Here is a 14,670-nt window from a genome sequence, read left to right as displayed (position 1 = left end):
TTATACAAAACTAAGAGAAATCTTGTCTGACGTAATTCGCATCCTTGATATAAGCCCAAATTCCAATGAAGTTCATTCATCTCTCAAACAAGATCAACCCCGCACAGATGGAGTGAACCATAAGAATAAAGGGGAGAGGGAGAGAAAATTAGGAAGGAGGTGGCGGGGTGGAAGAAAGATGGGCGATGGATCAGCTGGAGCCAAGGAGGGATGTAAAGTTTATTTTCACCCTTCTGATTTAGTTTATTTACATCTAATGACCACATATCATTTGTCCCGTTTTGTCCCTGAAAAATAGTTCCGCAGGTGAACAGTCATGTATATTTATATATATAATTATATACACAAGCTGTTATATATGAGCAGTGTTCTAAATATCGGATATATCGGTCGATATATCGCTGATATTTAGAAAACGATACGATATCGCCATATCGGTTGACTATATCGGTCAACGGTCAAATATCGGTCAAATTTTGATTTTTTTATTATTTTCTCAATTTTTGTTTAATTTTTTAATATTTATTTCCTTTTTTTTTTCATTTTTTTTTTCATTTTTTCATATATATTTTAAATATATATGATGAATTTTAAGTCTAAATAATCATTCTTAAATACCTATTTTTATTATTAGATGTTATTCGTGTATTTTAATTGTCATTAAATTAAGTATTTATTTTCTTTAGTTTACTTAGTACCGTTTTTTTAGTTTATTTGATACATATTAAAGTATAATTTTATAAATTTTATTGAAAATAAGCAAATCCGATAAAACTGATATATCTCCCGATATATCATTTTACCTCTCGACCGATACGATAACAAAAACGATATTTAGACCATTGTATATGAGTTTCGGTGTTCAATAACAATAATTTTCAACATTATTGGTGACTCTCCTAGCTAGCTATCCTGCCAGAGTTTCTCATTTGAAGACAGTTATAATATTTGATAAAAAAACGTTATAATATTGAAGATTATTACCCCTTCCTTGGCTAGTCGATCAAGCAAACAAAGGTATCGGGGTCTGAAGTTGGAGACTAATTAAGCATATTAATTGTATTTTTCCTATAAATAATCGGGTTGATGTAAAGTCCTCCCTCATTTAAGTAGTCTATCGATCGAGCCACCTATAAATAATAAATCTATAGATTATTTGTAAGTGAGAAGTTGAAAATTAACGAAGGTACAAGACTAGCTAGCTACGTCAGCCCCATATCTGATAGAAGATCTGCGAGCCAGAGCTCAGCATTAACTGAAAAAAAGTGAGAAAATAAGAACCGAATCCAGGTCGAAAAGTCTAGAGAAACGTAGAATTCTGCGTTTTGTACAAGACAGGGAATAGTCAAGAGCATTGGGTTCAAGTAACATCGTTTTGTTAATCATTATTAATTTATTTTCAGTGAGACTTGAGGGAATACATTTTTACATAATCTCATTTTTAATTATCAAGTGCAAGAAAGATACAAAGAAAAATCTATAATCAAGACAAGAGGTTCCCTCCTGGCCAAACACTCCAAATATTCAGCTGATCAAAACAGTCCATCCAATCACACTCACACTGTTCCTCTGCGGCCAGATCCATCTCCTCCTCCTCGATCATCCTCCTCCTCCACAAACCCATCGCCGTTGATCTGATCAAGCACTAGCACCAGTCCCATGGCAAAAGCTGGATCGAAGCCAGGCTTGAGTACGAGAGAGAAGACGTCCTTCCCAAGCACCACGTTGGTAGAAACATCCACTTTGCGGTGGATCTCAGCCACTGGTTGCTTGTCGGCATTGTAGATCTTGCAGCAGCGCTGTGCGAATGAGCCTTCTATGTGGTACTCATCCCGGAAGACTTCCACGGTGACGCTCGACCGCCCGATTATGGATGATCGCCGGACGCTGAAGATTGGCTTCTGGCCCTCCATCCTCTCCCCCACAAACCCTTCCCACCGGTGATGCAGGCTCGGCCTCTGCAAGGATTCAATCACATGCATATCTGAGTTAATGAAAGTTGGGAAGCTTTTACCATACACAGTTATTGATATCATTTCTTCATTTCTCTCTCATCTAATTATGGCTTACACAGTTACACACCGGCAGATTCGTTTACTTATATTCTCTGTGTATGCCATATGTGCATATATAGACTCCTTGCTCAATCTGAAGTATCAAACAAATGTACCGAACAAAGTAGGAAAAGTAAAACAGTAAATGCTCGGCAATGCAAGAGAAGTTAACCAAGTTATCTTACAAATGGCCGAGATGACTCAGTGAGTCGACTCGGTCAGGGTTTTGATCGTACCTTTCTTCGGACGGTGAGGAGGCAGCTGCCGGTGGCGTCCATGAGCACGGGCTCAGTCCTGTCGTGGGGGTCGGGGCCGTATGAGTCGACCCGGAAGACGAGTTGAGCGTTCCGATCGTAGACGGAGAAGCCGTCGCCGGCGAAAAAGAGGGAGGTTTTGGAAACGGTGAAGTAGGTGTCTTCCTCGAACACGAAGGCTGGTTCCACAATCCCTTCCTTCATCTTTTTTGCTGTGGTTTTGAATTGGCTCTGTAAAATGGATAGATCGATGAAGGGCTCTCTCCCCGTGTGTGGTTTTGGGTGTTTTGAGTTTTTGTGAAAATGAAAGATTGGAGAAAATAACGTTGTGAAGAAATTTCAGCGTTGAAAGGGAAATATATAGTGAGTTTTGGCTGAGAGAGACAGTCTGTGAACTGAGAGTTAGCGTTTTCTGGCATACATAATCAACATGCAGTGCATTAGTATCAATGCATGGCCTATATGGGGCTTGATTTATGGGCATGCATGAATGGCGGCATATTAATCACTATAATCTTTGGTAGGGACGGATGGACCATAATCTTTGCCTCTTTGGCACGTATATATGACAGAGCTACGCCGGGTCGTATGAGACACATGACTCGATCGGATGATTTTGCCAAGAAACTATAAGATGGTTCCGGATCATGATCCGTCTTAGTCCGGCCGGAACAATATTAATGGTTGACTTATATTCATATTGTTATTGGTGTCGCTAATAGAGGAATTACATACACTACTCGATAATGACCTAAATTTGATGATAGTATTCAGGGACAACACAATAATTAATCGGACTGGGAAAAAAACACTAGTTGGGACTGTAAAACCAGGATGATTGGAGATTTGGAGTTGGTGGATTGCCCGTGGCTTGGGGTAAATGTCCTTAACTGTTTGGCCGCTAGTGCTGTCAGTTAGATACACAGTTGCTGGTGGCAAATTCATTCATATACAAATGGGGTTTGGATCCAAAGAAGAAAACAACAGCACATAAAAATAGTGATATTGTCACTTCACTTCTCTCACTAGGCCTTCTTCATCTGCGGCATGCTATACCTACCTTAGTGTCTCTGTGCACCACAAGAGAATCTAAAATGCATTTCCGGGTCTTAAACAAATATGTAGCCAGCTTTAGCATTCATAAGTGTCATTAGCCATATCGTCTTGTAGTCAATGTATTATTACTAAATGATCCACTAAAGATTATCAATTGATTACGTGTATTATTTTATCTATACCTTTTGTGGAATGAAGATTTTTTTTAGTTTTTCCTAATAACCATTTGTTAATGTCCGGTGTTACTCCGTTCTAATCACCATTTCACACTTAGGATTTAATTAAAAAATTATATTTAAAATATTTTATCAAAAATTATTTTGAGTTTCTTTTTAAAACCCTACATCCAACACCCTAATACCCTAAATTCTAAAACCTTAAATCTTAAATCTTAAACGCTAAACCCTATACTCTAAAACCATATTTTTAAACCCTAAACTCTAAACTTTAAACTTTAAATCCAAAATTCTAATTCAAAATTATCAATACTCATGAAGATCATTTTTCTCAAATAATAAAAATATCTAAAATTATAATTTTGGTATAACAAATTCATGTGTTAAATTATAACAGGCCACATACACCATCAACGGATAGATGGAAAGCCATGTCCATTGATGGTGTTAGAAATCCTTATTGAGCTAGGATTCCTTACTCGACTAGGACTCTACTTTCCTATTTTCATTCTTTCATATTCCTTAATTGTCGAATTCTTTTCAGGAAAGACAAATCTTATTTGGACAAGGAGTAGTGATGTCGTAATGCATTCCTAGTGAGACAAGGAAGTCATGTCCGAGTTGGATGAGGAGAGAAGAGGCCGGCCTAGCTATTCTGAGTTGGACAAGGAGAGATGCCGTGTAGCTCATATATGTTTCCCTGTTAGATTTGGAGTACATGAATCAAAGTCTATATCAAAGAAGATTTCAGTTTCCCAATCAAATTTCATCTCCTAATTAGGACGGCATGAAGGCTTTATTGACTCTTATATATAGAGGCACGGTCTCACCATTTAATCATCATTAACCTTGCACACAAGCACAAGACATAGCTCTACCAAATCAGTCCCTCATCCACCAAGAAATCCTAAAAACCGAAATTCATCATTTTCCATCCTTTTGGATCCGAAGCAAGTAGCCTAGGATCTTCGTTTGCTTGGAATAAACCACGTATGATTATTTCAAAGTGTAACTATATGATCTTCATGTTTTATTTCGGTTTTCTATGTTTTTGTTCTTGGATGATTTCTGTTTTTGTTTTGTTAAAGTTTAATTCAATCTTTTCTATGAGATAGTTGTGACTTTCGAATTGTGTAATGATATGAAGATTTCAATTTCTATTCAATGATTTTTGGTTTTATGCCGTGAGTTCTTGTTCTTGATTAAATTTCGGTGTGTTCTTATATTGCATGTGTGATTAAGACAAGTAGTTGATGTTGCATATGTTAATCATTCAAAGCTAGTAATGATTATGATACACGTAGTGGATTAATTGGTCTTTGTTATTCCATCGATTTTGATCCTAAGTTTGGCATTAGATAGGTGCTTTAAACATATTGATTTCTCTATGTGATACGTAATTGCCTGATGAATTAGTATGTTAGATTTCGTAGCAAGACAAGTAGTTGAGCTCGAATGTATCTATGTATTAGGAACCAAGTAGGAACTTGATGCATGATCGAACTTAAGATGAACCTTGATACCTATGGCATGAACATGATTGAGAATAGATTTCGGTGGCTTTGTTCTTACATGATTTGTTTAGTGATTGCTTATGTGTTGGTTGGTTGATCACATGTATATAGTAGTTTAGGTTTTATTTTCTGTTTTTGATCTGAAACTTATATCTCAAACTCTTTTATATCTTTATGACTTCGTGTTAGATGTTTGTGATTCTGTGCCCTGGCTGGATCCCCGGTTTGTGAACGATACCTTCTTGCTTTATACTACTAATGATGCTTACATGGTTAAATATTGATGTGGAGTAATCGAGCCTATCAAATGGCGCCGTTGCTGGGGATCCATAAAGATCGATCCCAAATATTTTAATTTTGAATTCACTGTTCATATTGTACATTTGTATATTCTTATCTTATTTTCTTGTAATGTTTAGTAATTTATCTTAGGCTGTTGTTTTGATGATTGAGTGAATGATTGTTGTAGGTTGTAAATCGAACGGAATAGGTAAAGTCCCTTTTGTTAATATTAGCCTTAACCCCTCATGTTTTTTTCCAAAGTTTTTGCATGAGGTTGAGGGCGGCTTTTATTAACACTTGGAGATTTGTCTAACACCCAAGTTTGTTTCTAGTTGAGTAAGGGGCACGCTATTTGATAGAGCGTTTTGTTAGAACGTCTATAAAATACCCTGAAAAACATCATCGTTAGTATAGAATAAGCAGGGATCGTTCAGTCCGGGGAATCAAAAGGGCCTCAAAACTTATCATGTTATTGGGGGATTTGAGTTGGATTATAAAACTACTACTTAAAATAAATCCTAAATTACTTATATACAATTGATCAACCATTCATCGCATAACCAAAACACGAATTCTACTCAAGAAACATGTATGACACGCATAGAACAACATATAGGCAGCAAGTATTTTCGATTCTTCTTAAGTCCATTTCAATTCCAATTCTAATTAGAGTCCGAAGCGGTTCATCTAATCGTTAAGACTTCTTAATTATTTAGAATCAACGAAGCGTTCAATCCTAAACATATGCTAAAAAGAGTTCAACATATGAAGCGTACTAGTTAAACAACAAAGTAGCACATAAGCACATTAAGTCGAATTGGAGACATGTAAGCAAGCATGGCGTCACTCATCTTGATTAAACATGCAAATTCCTAGAACTATCACAGCCCTATATAAGTATCCATAATTGAAACACGAAGCGCATATTCAATCAATGAACACTTTGGTGAATGAAATCGCAACCCTAGGAGAACCATGGCCTTGGCTTCCTCAAGCATTGATTTAGATGCACAAATTCAAGGAATAAATTGAAATAAAACCTAAATAAAAATGAGAAATCCTACTGCCCATAGATGCTACACACGACATACACACATATTTCATGAGTTCATGCAATCAAAACATAAAACCAAAGAAGTCTGAATTTATGTTCTTCATATATGAAACCGAAAATAACATCCCATGATTCATACAATGAATTCGAAATTTGCAGAAAACCAAAAGAAAGATTACAAGCCATGGATGAATCACACATTAGAAACCTTCTAGGATGAAGCAAGGATGAATTCGAATTGGTGGAGGAGGAAGATGAGCACGGCTTGGTGATGATGGATGAAGGTTTTTGGCTTGAATTTTCTGGATGTTCTTGGGCAGCAATTCGACTTTGTTTGTGAGAGAATGGAGATGATGAATTGTGAGGGAGGCTGTGCCTTTTATAGAGGAAGGAGGAGAGGAGGGGCTGCTAGGGTTTTGAATGAGCTGATCCATGTATTTCCTTTTTTTTCTTTTCTTTCCTTCTCGATTGAATGATGATTATCTTTGTTGGTCACATGCATTCTCCCTTCTTCTAGACCACATGCATTCTTCAGAATTATCTCTTTGTTCTCTCCTTCCTTTTTCTTCTTTTGTTTCCTTCTTTTCTTATTCTTTCCATTTAATGGCCGGATGAACCTTCCCTCCTTTGAGGCTGCATACTTCTTCCTTTTCATCTTATTCAGAAACTAAATTAATTCTTTCCTTTTTCTCCTTTTGTTTCCTTCTTCTCCTCTTTCTTTCCATAATTTCCAAGTCATTATCTCACATTTAATTCTGAAAATAAGGAAAGGAAATAATAAATATAAATCACATATGTTACAGAAATATCGAATAATAAAAATCCTAACCAAACTAGGTTTCCTAGTTCGACAAGGAATACTACTCTATAGCACTCTCGACAATTTCTGCATTTTACACCCGTTTTAGCACCAAAAGGGAACGAACGTCACTAAAGACTCCTAACTCGACTCAATGACTCTATACTACAATAATAAGGGCTAAGTAAAGTACGAATGGAGGTAAAAACATGTTAAGAACGTCGCACAAAGTGCTCCTATCACTATTTCATTACTCTGGTGCATTGGACCAAAATTGGATCTCAGAGAACTATTGACTGACATACATCTTGGTAATGGAGCCGATAGGAGGCTTGCCCTCCTTAGCTCAACAAATGAGTCCTACCATGTTCACTATCTCTGAATTAGCTATCCGGCATTCTGAAACAACGAATCAAACTTGTGTCTAGGCATCCATACTTAGGCCGCACGTCCACCATGTTTGGTGATTGCTTATATGTTGGTTGGTTGATCACATGTATATAGTAGTTTAGGTTTTATTTCATGTTTTTGATCCGAAACTTTTATCTCAAACTCTTTTATATCTTTATGAATTCGTGTTAGATGTTCGTGTTAATTATGATACTTTGCGAAAGTTAATTAACATGGAACACTTACCAAAATTCCAAATTGAGAAGAAATAAGGGGGCTTACACTTTACAATTCATACACAATAGATTCGATATAAAGTCTTTTCATCACTTCTCTTTTCCAATGTGGGATAAACACTTTTCTCTCATTCTAAATAGCCATCTTTGAGTGACAATTTTTTATTCACCCACATACCAAATTACACAAACAAACATATGATCTTGTAGCCCTCATTATGGAGAACTCAAATCTATGTTCATCTATGATTAATTATAAGTTTAACTTAATTTAATTAATCAATTAAAATTTGGTTTGAAATGGTTTATTAACCATTTTCCCAACAATTCCCCACATGAATTTGGTGATAGATTTCTACGGATGAAATCTGCATAGGATAGGTAGGTTTGACCTTTTGAACATTCTTTTATGAAAGTATGCTTACTTTACTAACTAAATAGTAGACGCGATGTCTTTGAACTATTCGTCATTTGTGTAAATGATGACATACTTCACACAGGAGTTTCCCTAGTACACTTCGGTTCTCATTTTTGTGCCCATTTTGGCCATGGAACACACGTCTCGTTCTGCAAGTAGTTTGATAGGAGTTATGCCCTCATTAACTCCCCTAGCGGCCCCACTTCTCTCTTGCATAAGTGATCTCTTAATTAAGAGTAACCCGCATTACTCTGCTCGGTTTCTCGACGCATAAGAAACATTAAAAGTTTTAGCTTAACCTCATCCTTACGGGTATCACTGTTTTTCATCATAGGAATGGACTTGGGGAACTCCCCACAGTGATCCGAACTAATCTCCACAATTTGGTTTTCCTTTTTGAACCTAGATATTGGGATCTCCAGTCAACTAGGTTGGGTATCCACTGTAGTGAATTTTAATTTCCAATGGGATTTAGTCCCATTTCCTTTGATGATTTTTCAACTAACTCTTTGTTTAACCCTTTGGTTAAAGGATCAGCAATATTATCCTTAGACTTTACATAGTCTATAGAGATAACTCCAGTTGAGAGTAGTTGTCTAATGGTATTATGTCTTCGACGAATGTGTCTAGACTTACCATTATACATCTTGCTCTGTGCCCTGCTAATTGCAGATTGACTATCACAAATGTATACCAATCGCATGCATATGTTTTGTCCATCTAGGAATGTCCTCTATGTACTAGCGTAACCATTCTGCTTCCTCCCTACATTTGTCTAGTCCTACAAACTCAGACTCCATTGTGGTTCTAGTTATAACTGTTTGTTTTGAGGAATTCCAGGATACGGCTGCACCCCCTAGCGTAAATACATATCCGCTAGTAGAGTTTGAGTCTTTCATGTTAAATATCCAGTTCGCATCAGTGAATCCTTCTATAATAGTCGGGTATGATGTGTAGTGCAGCACATAGGTACGAGTATACCTTAGGTATTTGTGTACTCTTCCAATCGCTTGCCAATGCATAGCTCCAGGGTTACTCGTTTACCTACTTAGCTTATGAACCGCATAAGCTAGATCTGGTCTTGTAAAACTTGTTAAGTACATTAGACTCCCAATTATTCTTGAATACTCTAATTGAGAAACACTTTCACCTTTATTCTTGGACAAATGTAGATTCATATCTACAAGAGTTATGACAATTCTAGAACCCTCCTTGTCAAATTTCCCAAGAATATTGTCCACATAGTATATTTGATTCAACACAATCCCTTCTGATGTTCTCGTAATTTTAATTCCTAAAACGACATCAGCAAGTCCCAAGTCTTTCATGTCAAACTTAGAATTCAACATGTCTTTAGTGGACTTGATCATCTTATCGTTGCTAAGCATATCATCCACATACGGACATAGTATGATATATCCATTTTCAGTGTCTTTGACATATACACACTTATCACCTTCATTTATTCTAAATCCACTGGTAATCATGGCATTATCAAATTTCTCATGCCATTGTTTTGGTGCTTGTTTTAAGCTATATAATAACTTAACCAGTCTACACACCTTCTTACTTTGAGGAGGAGCAGAAAAACCTTCTGGCTCTTCCATGTAGATTTCTTATTATACATCTCCATTTAGGAAAGCCGTCTTTACATCCATTTGGTGTACTTCAAGTTTGCGCAACACTGCAATTGCAAATACCATCCGTATGGAGGTTATTCTCGTCACAAGAGAATAAGTGTCAAAATAATCCAAACCCTTTTTTTACATATAGCCTTTAATAACAAGTCTAGCCTTGTATTTGTCTATTGATCCATCAGCTTTTAATTTCTTTTTGAAAATCCACTTGGAAGTCAAAAGCTTACACCCAGGTGGTAAATCCACTAATTCCCAAGTGTGATTTTGCATGATAGAGTCAACCTCACTTTTGATTGCTTCTTTCCATAGAGGACCATCAGTAGAGCTTACTGCCTCTTTGAAGGTACAGGGATCACCTTCAACCATATATGACAGGATTTTGCGGTCCTTGCCCTTTTACTTCTTCTAGGTTCAACCTCAGCCTCAGACACAGATTTGGACTCCGACTCAGATTCTTGATCTTGAGCATCATCAGTTTCGGCTCGGTTGTCTTTACGTGCCCATTTAGAAGAATTAATTTCCTCTCTAGACTTTCGTGGAAATATATTTTCAAAGAATGATGCATTTCTCGATTCCATTATCGTATCCTTATGGATTTTAGGAATATCTGAATCGTGGACTAGGAATCGATAAGCCGAACTGTTATGTACATATCCAATAAAGATGCAATCAACCATTTTAGGCTCATTCTTCACATTTTTAGGTTTAGACATTTTCACTTTTGTCAAACATCCACATACTTTTAAGTATTTGTAGGATGGTTTTCTCCATTTTCATAACTCATATGGAGTTTTCTCTTCTTCTTTTTTGGGCACCTTATTTAAAATGTAATTTGTCGTGAGAATCGTGTCTCCCCACATGTTGGGTGACATCCCAAAACTGAGTAGCATAGCATTCATCATATCCTTTAGAGTACGATTTTTGCGTTCTGCTACACCATTGGATTATGGTGAGTATGAAGTCGTCCTTTGATGTATAATCTCATTCTGAGCACAAATCTCAGCAAATGGCGATTCATACTCACCCCCTCGGTCACTTCTTATTTTCTTGTTGAGTTAGTTTTCAACCTCATTTTTATAGAGTGAACTTCTCTATAGCCTCACTTTTGCATTTTAGCAAATACACATAGCAATATTTCGTGCTATCATCACTGAAGGTAATAAAATATTTATTATTCCCTCTAGATAATGTTGATTTTATATCACACACATATGTATGAATCATATTAAGGGGTTCATTGTTCTTTCAACACTTTGGAAAGATGATCTAGTCAGTTTTGTCTCTACACAAGTTCACACTTATGCATGTTAATTGACATATATTATATTCTTTACTACCATAAATTAGGAAGACTCATCCATATAGGTAAAAAAGCTAGTCTTTGACAATTGTCATTTTAAACAATCCACCACCCATGACTCTATATCAATTTTAGACAAAATACATTTGTCAACACTGAGTTTTATACTCATAAAAACCTTAAGAACATACATCAATTTATTCGATAATTTCATTTCCGTTCTACATATCAATAAAAAAACTTGGCTTAATCATACCATAGCTCTAAGTCATTTAGTCCCCAGTCATAATCACTGATTTTTTCCATGCTACCCTCTGACATCATGCAACAGAGGTTCATGTCAGCAACCTCCTGAGTGACGACTTCAATCAGGTTTGCCTCCTTCTTTTTGTTCCTCTTCGGTTTGTTGCAGTCGACAGACTTGTGACCAGTCTTGTCATAGTTGTAGCACTTGCCTTCAAACCTTGGCTTCTTGGAGATGCCTCCTTTCGGCCCCAGCTTGGACCCTTGATAATTTCCTTTTTTGTTTTTGGAACCTTGACCATGTTCCATCATGTTTGCCTTGGCACAGACGTCATTGATCCATGCTTCCTTTTCGGATCCTCGGTTGTCTTCCTTAATGTAAAGCCTAACCTCTAGATCCTCTATGGTCATTTCCTTTCGCTTGCGCTTCAAATAATTCTTGAAGTCCTTCCAAGAAGGTGGAAACTTTTCAATAGCACATGCCACTTGAAAACTTTCACTTACCTACATTCCTTCAACGTGAATCTCATGCAGGATTAGCTGAATCTCAGAGAATTGACTCATCACGGTCTTGGAATCCACCATTTTATAATCAAGGAAGCGGCCCACGATAAACTTCTTGGCGCCGGCATCCTCGGTCTTATATTTTTTCTACAAGGATTCCCATAGCTCCTTTGCCATTCTCATGCTAATGTACACATTATACAATGAGTCGGCTAGACCATTCATGATATAATTTCTACATAAGTAGTCAGAATTATTCCATGCATTCACAGCAGGAATCTTTACTTGATCGCCTTGGTCATCTTCCTTAAACTCTGGAGCATTCTCCGTCAGAAATCTTGCCAGATTCAGAGTGGTCAGATAAAACATCATCTTTTGCTGCCACCTCTTGAAAAAAAACTGTTGAACTTCTCAGGCTTTTCCCCATGGGATACTGAGACAGGTACAGCGGGAGCAGCAGGCACAGTTGGCACCAAAGGTCCTTTGCCATTTACAGAATTTTCTCCGTTAGTCATTTTCGGAAACTAAAACACACACAAGGTGTAAGTTTACTTGCAAATTTGTAGAAAAATATCGAATACAAATTATATAAGCAATATCAAAACCTAAACGTCTTAATATTATTAAAGAAACAGTGATATATTGCATATATAATTTAATAAACAGAATTATAAATAATTATAAAGCAGAAACTAAACATGTAACTCTAATAACGAAAAACACGAAAAGAAATTCAACCAAAATACCGAACGATTGGTGATGGAAGAACTAGTCGAGACGTGTGTGACACCACACTGTCCTTAAGACGTTTACGCCTCCTTTACCGATGCAAGGATGCTTGGCGCTTTTCTCCCAGGATACAACGTTTAAACAATTCTAGAAAGTTGCACTACTATCTAGAACCCTCAACGAACTCGAAATTTACCTATTTCTATCACCAGAGAACAACTAAGAACTTTGAGAGTGGGAGAGCATATTGTGTTTTCGATGGATGATGAAACAAAGAAATGATGGTGGTTATTTATACAGTGAGGATTTCTAATCAGCAATGAATAAGATGGATGTTATAGAAATCAAAAGATTATAACATATATGAGTTACATATGTTACAAGCACTGATTTCAATATGTTTTAATTCTCCATAACACACAATAACATAGTTGTTACAAAAGAAGAATTTGAATAGTCAAGAGAATTTGAAACGTCCAGAATGAATTTTCGGAAATGCAAAAAGAATCTGCGTTCCGACCCTCAATTCGTTTCCCTTGTGACCTGAGATTTGCACCCCCCTACGCGTGCGCGAGAGGGTTTAAGGGGGCTTACACACTTTACAATCCATACACAATGGATTCTATATAAAGTCTTTTCAACATTTCTCTTTTTCAATGTGGGACAAACACTTTTCCCTCATTCTAAATAGCCATCTTTGAGTGACAATTTCTTATTCACTCACAAACCAAATTACACAAACAAACATATGATCTTGTAGCCCTCATTATGAAGAACTCAAATCTATGTTCATCTTTGATTAATTATAAGTTTAAGTTAATTTTATTAATCAATTAAAATTTGGTTTTAAGTGGTTTATTAACCATTTTTCCAACAGTGATTCTATGCCCTGGCTGTATCCCCGGTTTGTGAACGATACCCTCTTGTTTTATACTACTAATGATGCTTACATGGTTAAATATTGATGTCGAGTAATCGAGCCTATCAACATGGTCCTTAACCGTTAACCATTTTTTAACCATATCAATAAAATCTCATTTTATTTACTCACGGACCGTAGTCGATCAAGTCTATATATTTTTAAAACAAATATATTTTAAAAAGATTTAGTTGGTTAATGGTCATGGACTATGTTAACACCCTCACTACCTCAAATAACAATTAATATAAATTAACAAACATTTAACATGACCCTCTTATCCAACAACCTTTCACACAATTTTAATAAATTTCCAGTTTTACTTACCCATGGACCGTTCACGATCAAGTCCATGTATTTTTCAAAATAATTATATTTTTAGAACGATTTTAAGGTTGATGGATCAAGAACCCTGCTAACAAAGACATCATCAAAAACTACGCCCACAACTCATCACATCACAGCACATAAGAACTCACAACAATGTCAAAACATTCCCAAAAAAATCTATTTTCGCCTCCCGGACTGCCACTAAGTAAAAACACACACTCGCAAACATTTTGCGAACAAGGCCTCCACCAATGCACATCACACTCTCATATTCATTTGCCAAAAAGGCCTCCACTCAAGACAAAACACACACTCACACTTCTTATATGCCAACACGGCCGCCACTAAAGCAAACAACTCCAATCCAATCACATCACATCAATCATACCGAAAGGTACATTTTATTCCCTTCCGGCCAAACAAAGCAACCAATACTTCAACTATACAATTATCCTCCACGAACCTCCAATTTACCGAAAGGTACATTTTATTCCCTCTCGGTCTCATCCTCCACAATCAATATAATCCAACGAATTTGCACAATATATATTTCACGAATATAACGTAGCCATATATATATTCAATGATAATATATTTATATCTCTTTACCATTTAGATATATATATATATCACCAATATATTCACAATCTCAAAATAAATAAAAACAAATATTAAACTTAAATAACAAGAATAAGTAACTTTGTCACTGCCAAGAGTGATGTTGAAAAAGGTGAGGTTTACTCACAAATACTCCACTTGCGACTTATAACTCTAA

At 36.4% G+C, this 14,670-nt stretch overlaps 1 protein-coding gene across 1 annotated transcript; it reads right to left on the bottom strand.

The window, feature by feature from the left end:
• Positions 1 to 1,354: 1,354 nt before the first annotated feature.
• Positions 1,355 to 2,705, bottom strand: LOC126799241 (protein LURP-one-related 12-like). Its single transcript, XM_050526403.1, is given in 3 exon segments — positions 1,355 to 1,609; positions 1,611 to 1,958; positions 2,291 to 2,705. Coding segments are annotated over 3 exon segments (696 nt in total). The 5' UTR covers positions 2,513 to 2,705; the 3' UTR covers positions 1,355 to 1,483.
• Positions 2,706 to 14,670: the final 11,965 nt, after the last annotated feature.

Source organism: Argentina anserina, chromosome 6, assembly GCF_933775445.1.
Source record: "Argentina anserina chromosome 6, drPotAnse1.1, whole genome shotgun sequence".
Classification (NCBI taxonomy): domain Eukaryota; kingdom Viridiplantae; phylum Streptophyta; class Magnoliopsida; order Rosales; family Rosaceae; genus Argentina; species Argentina anserina.
This window is presented reverse-complemented; position numbering and strand designations above follow the sequence as displayed.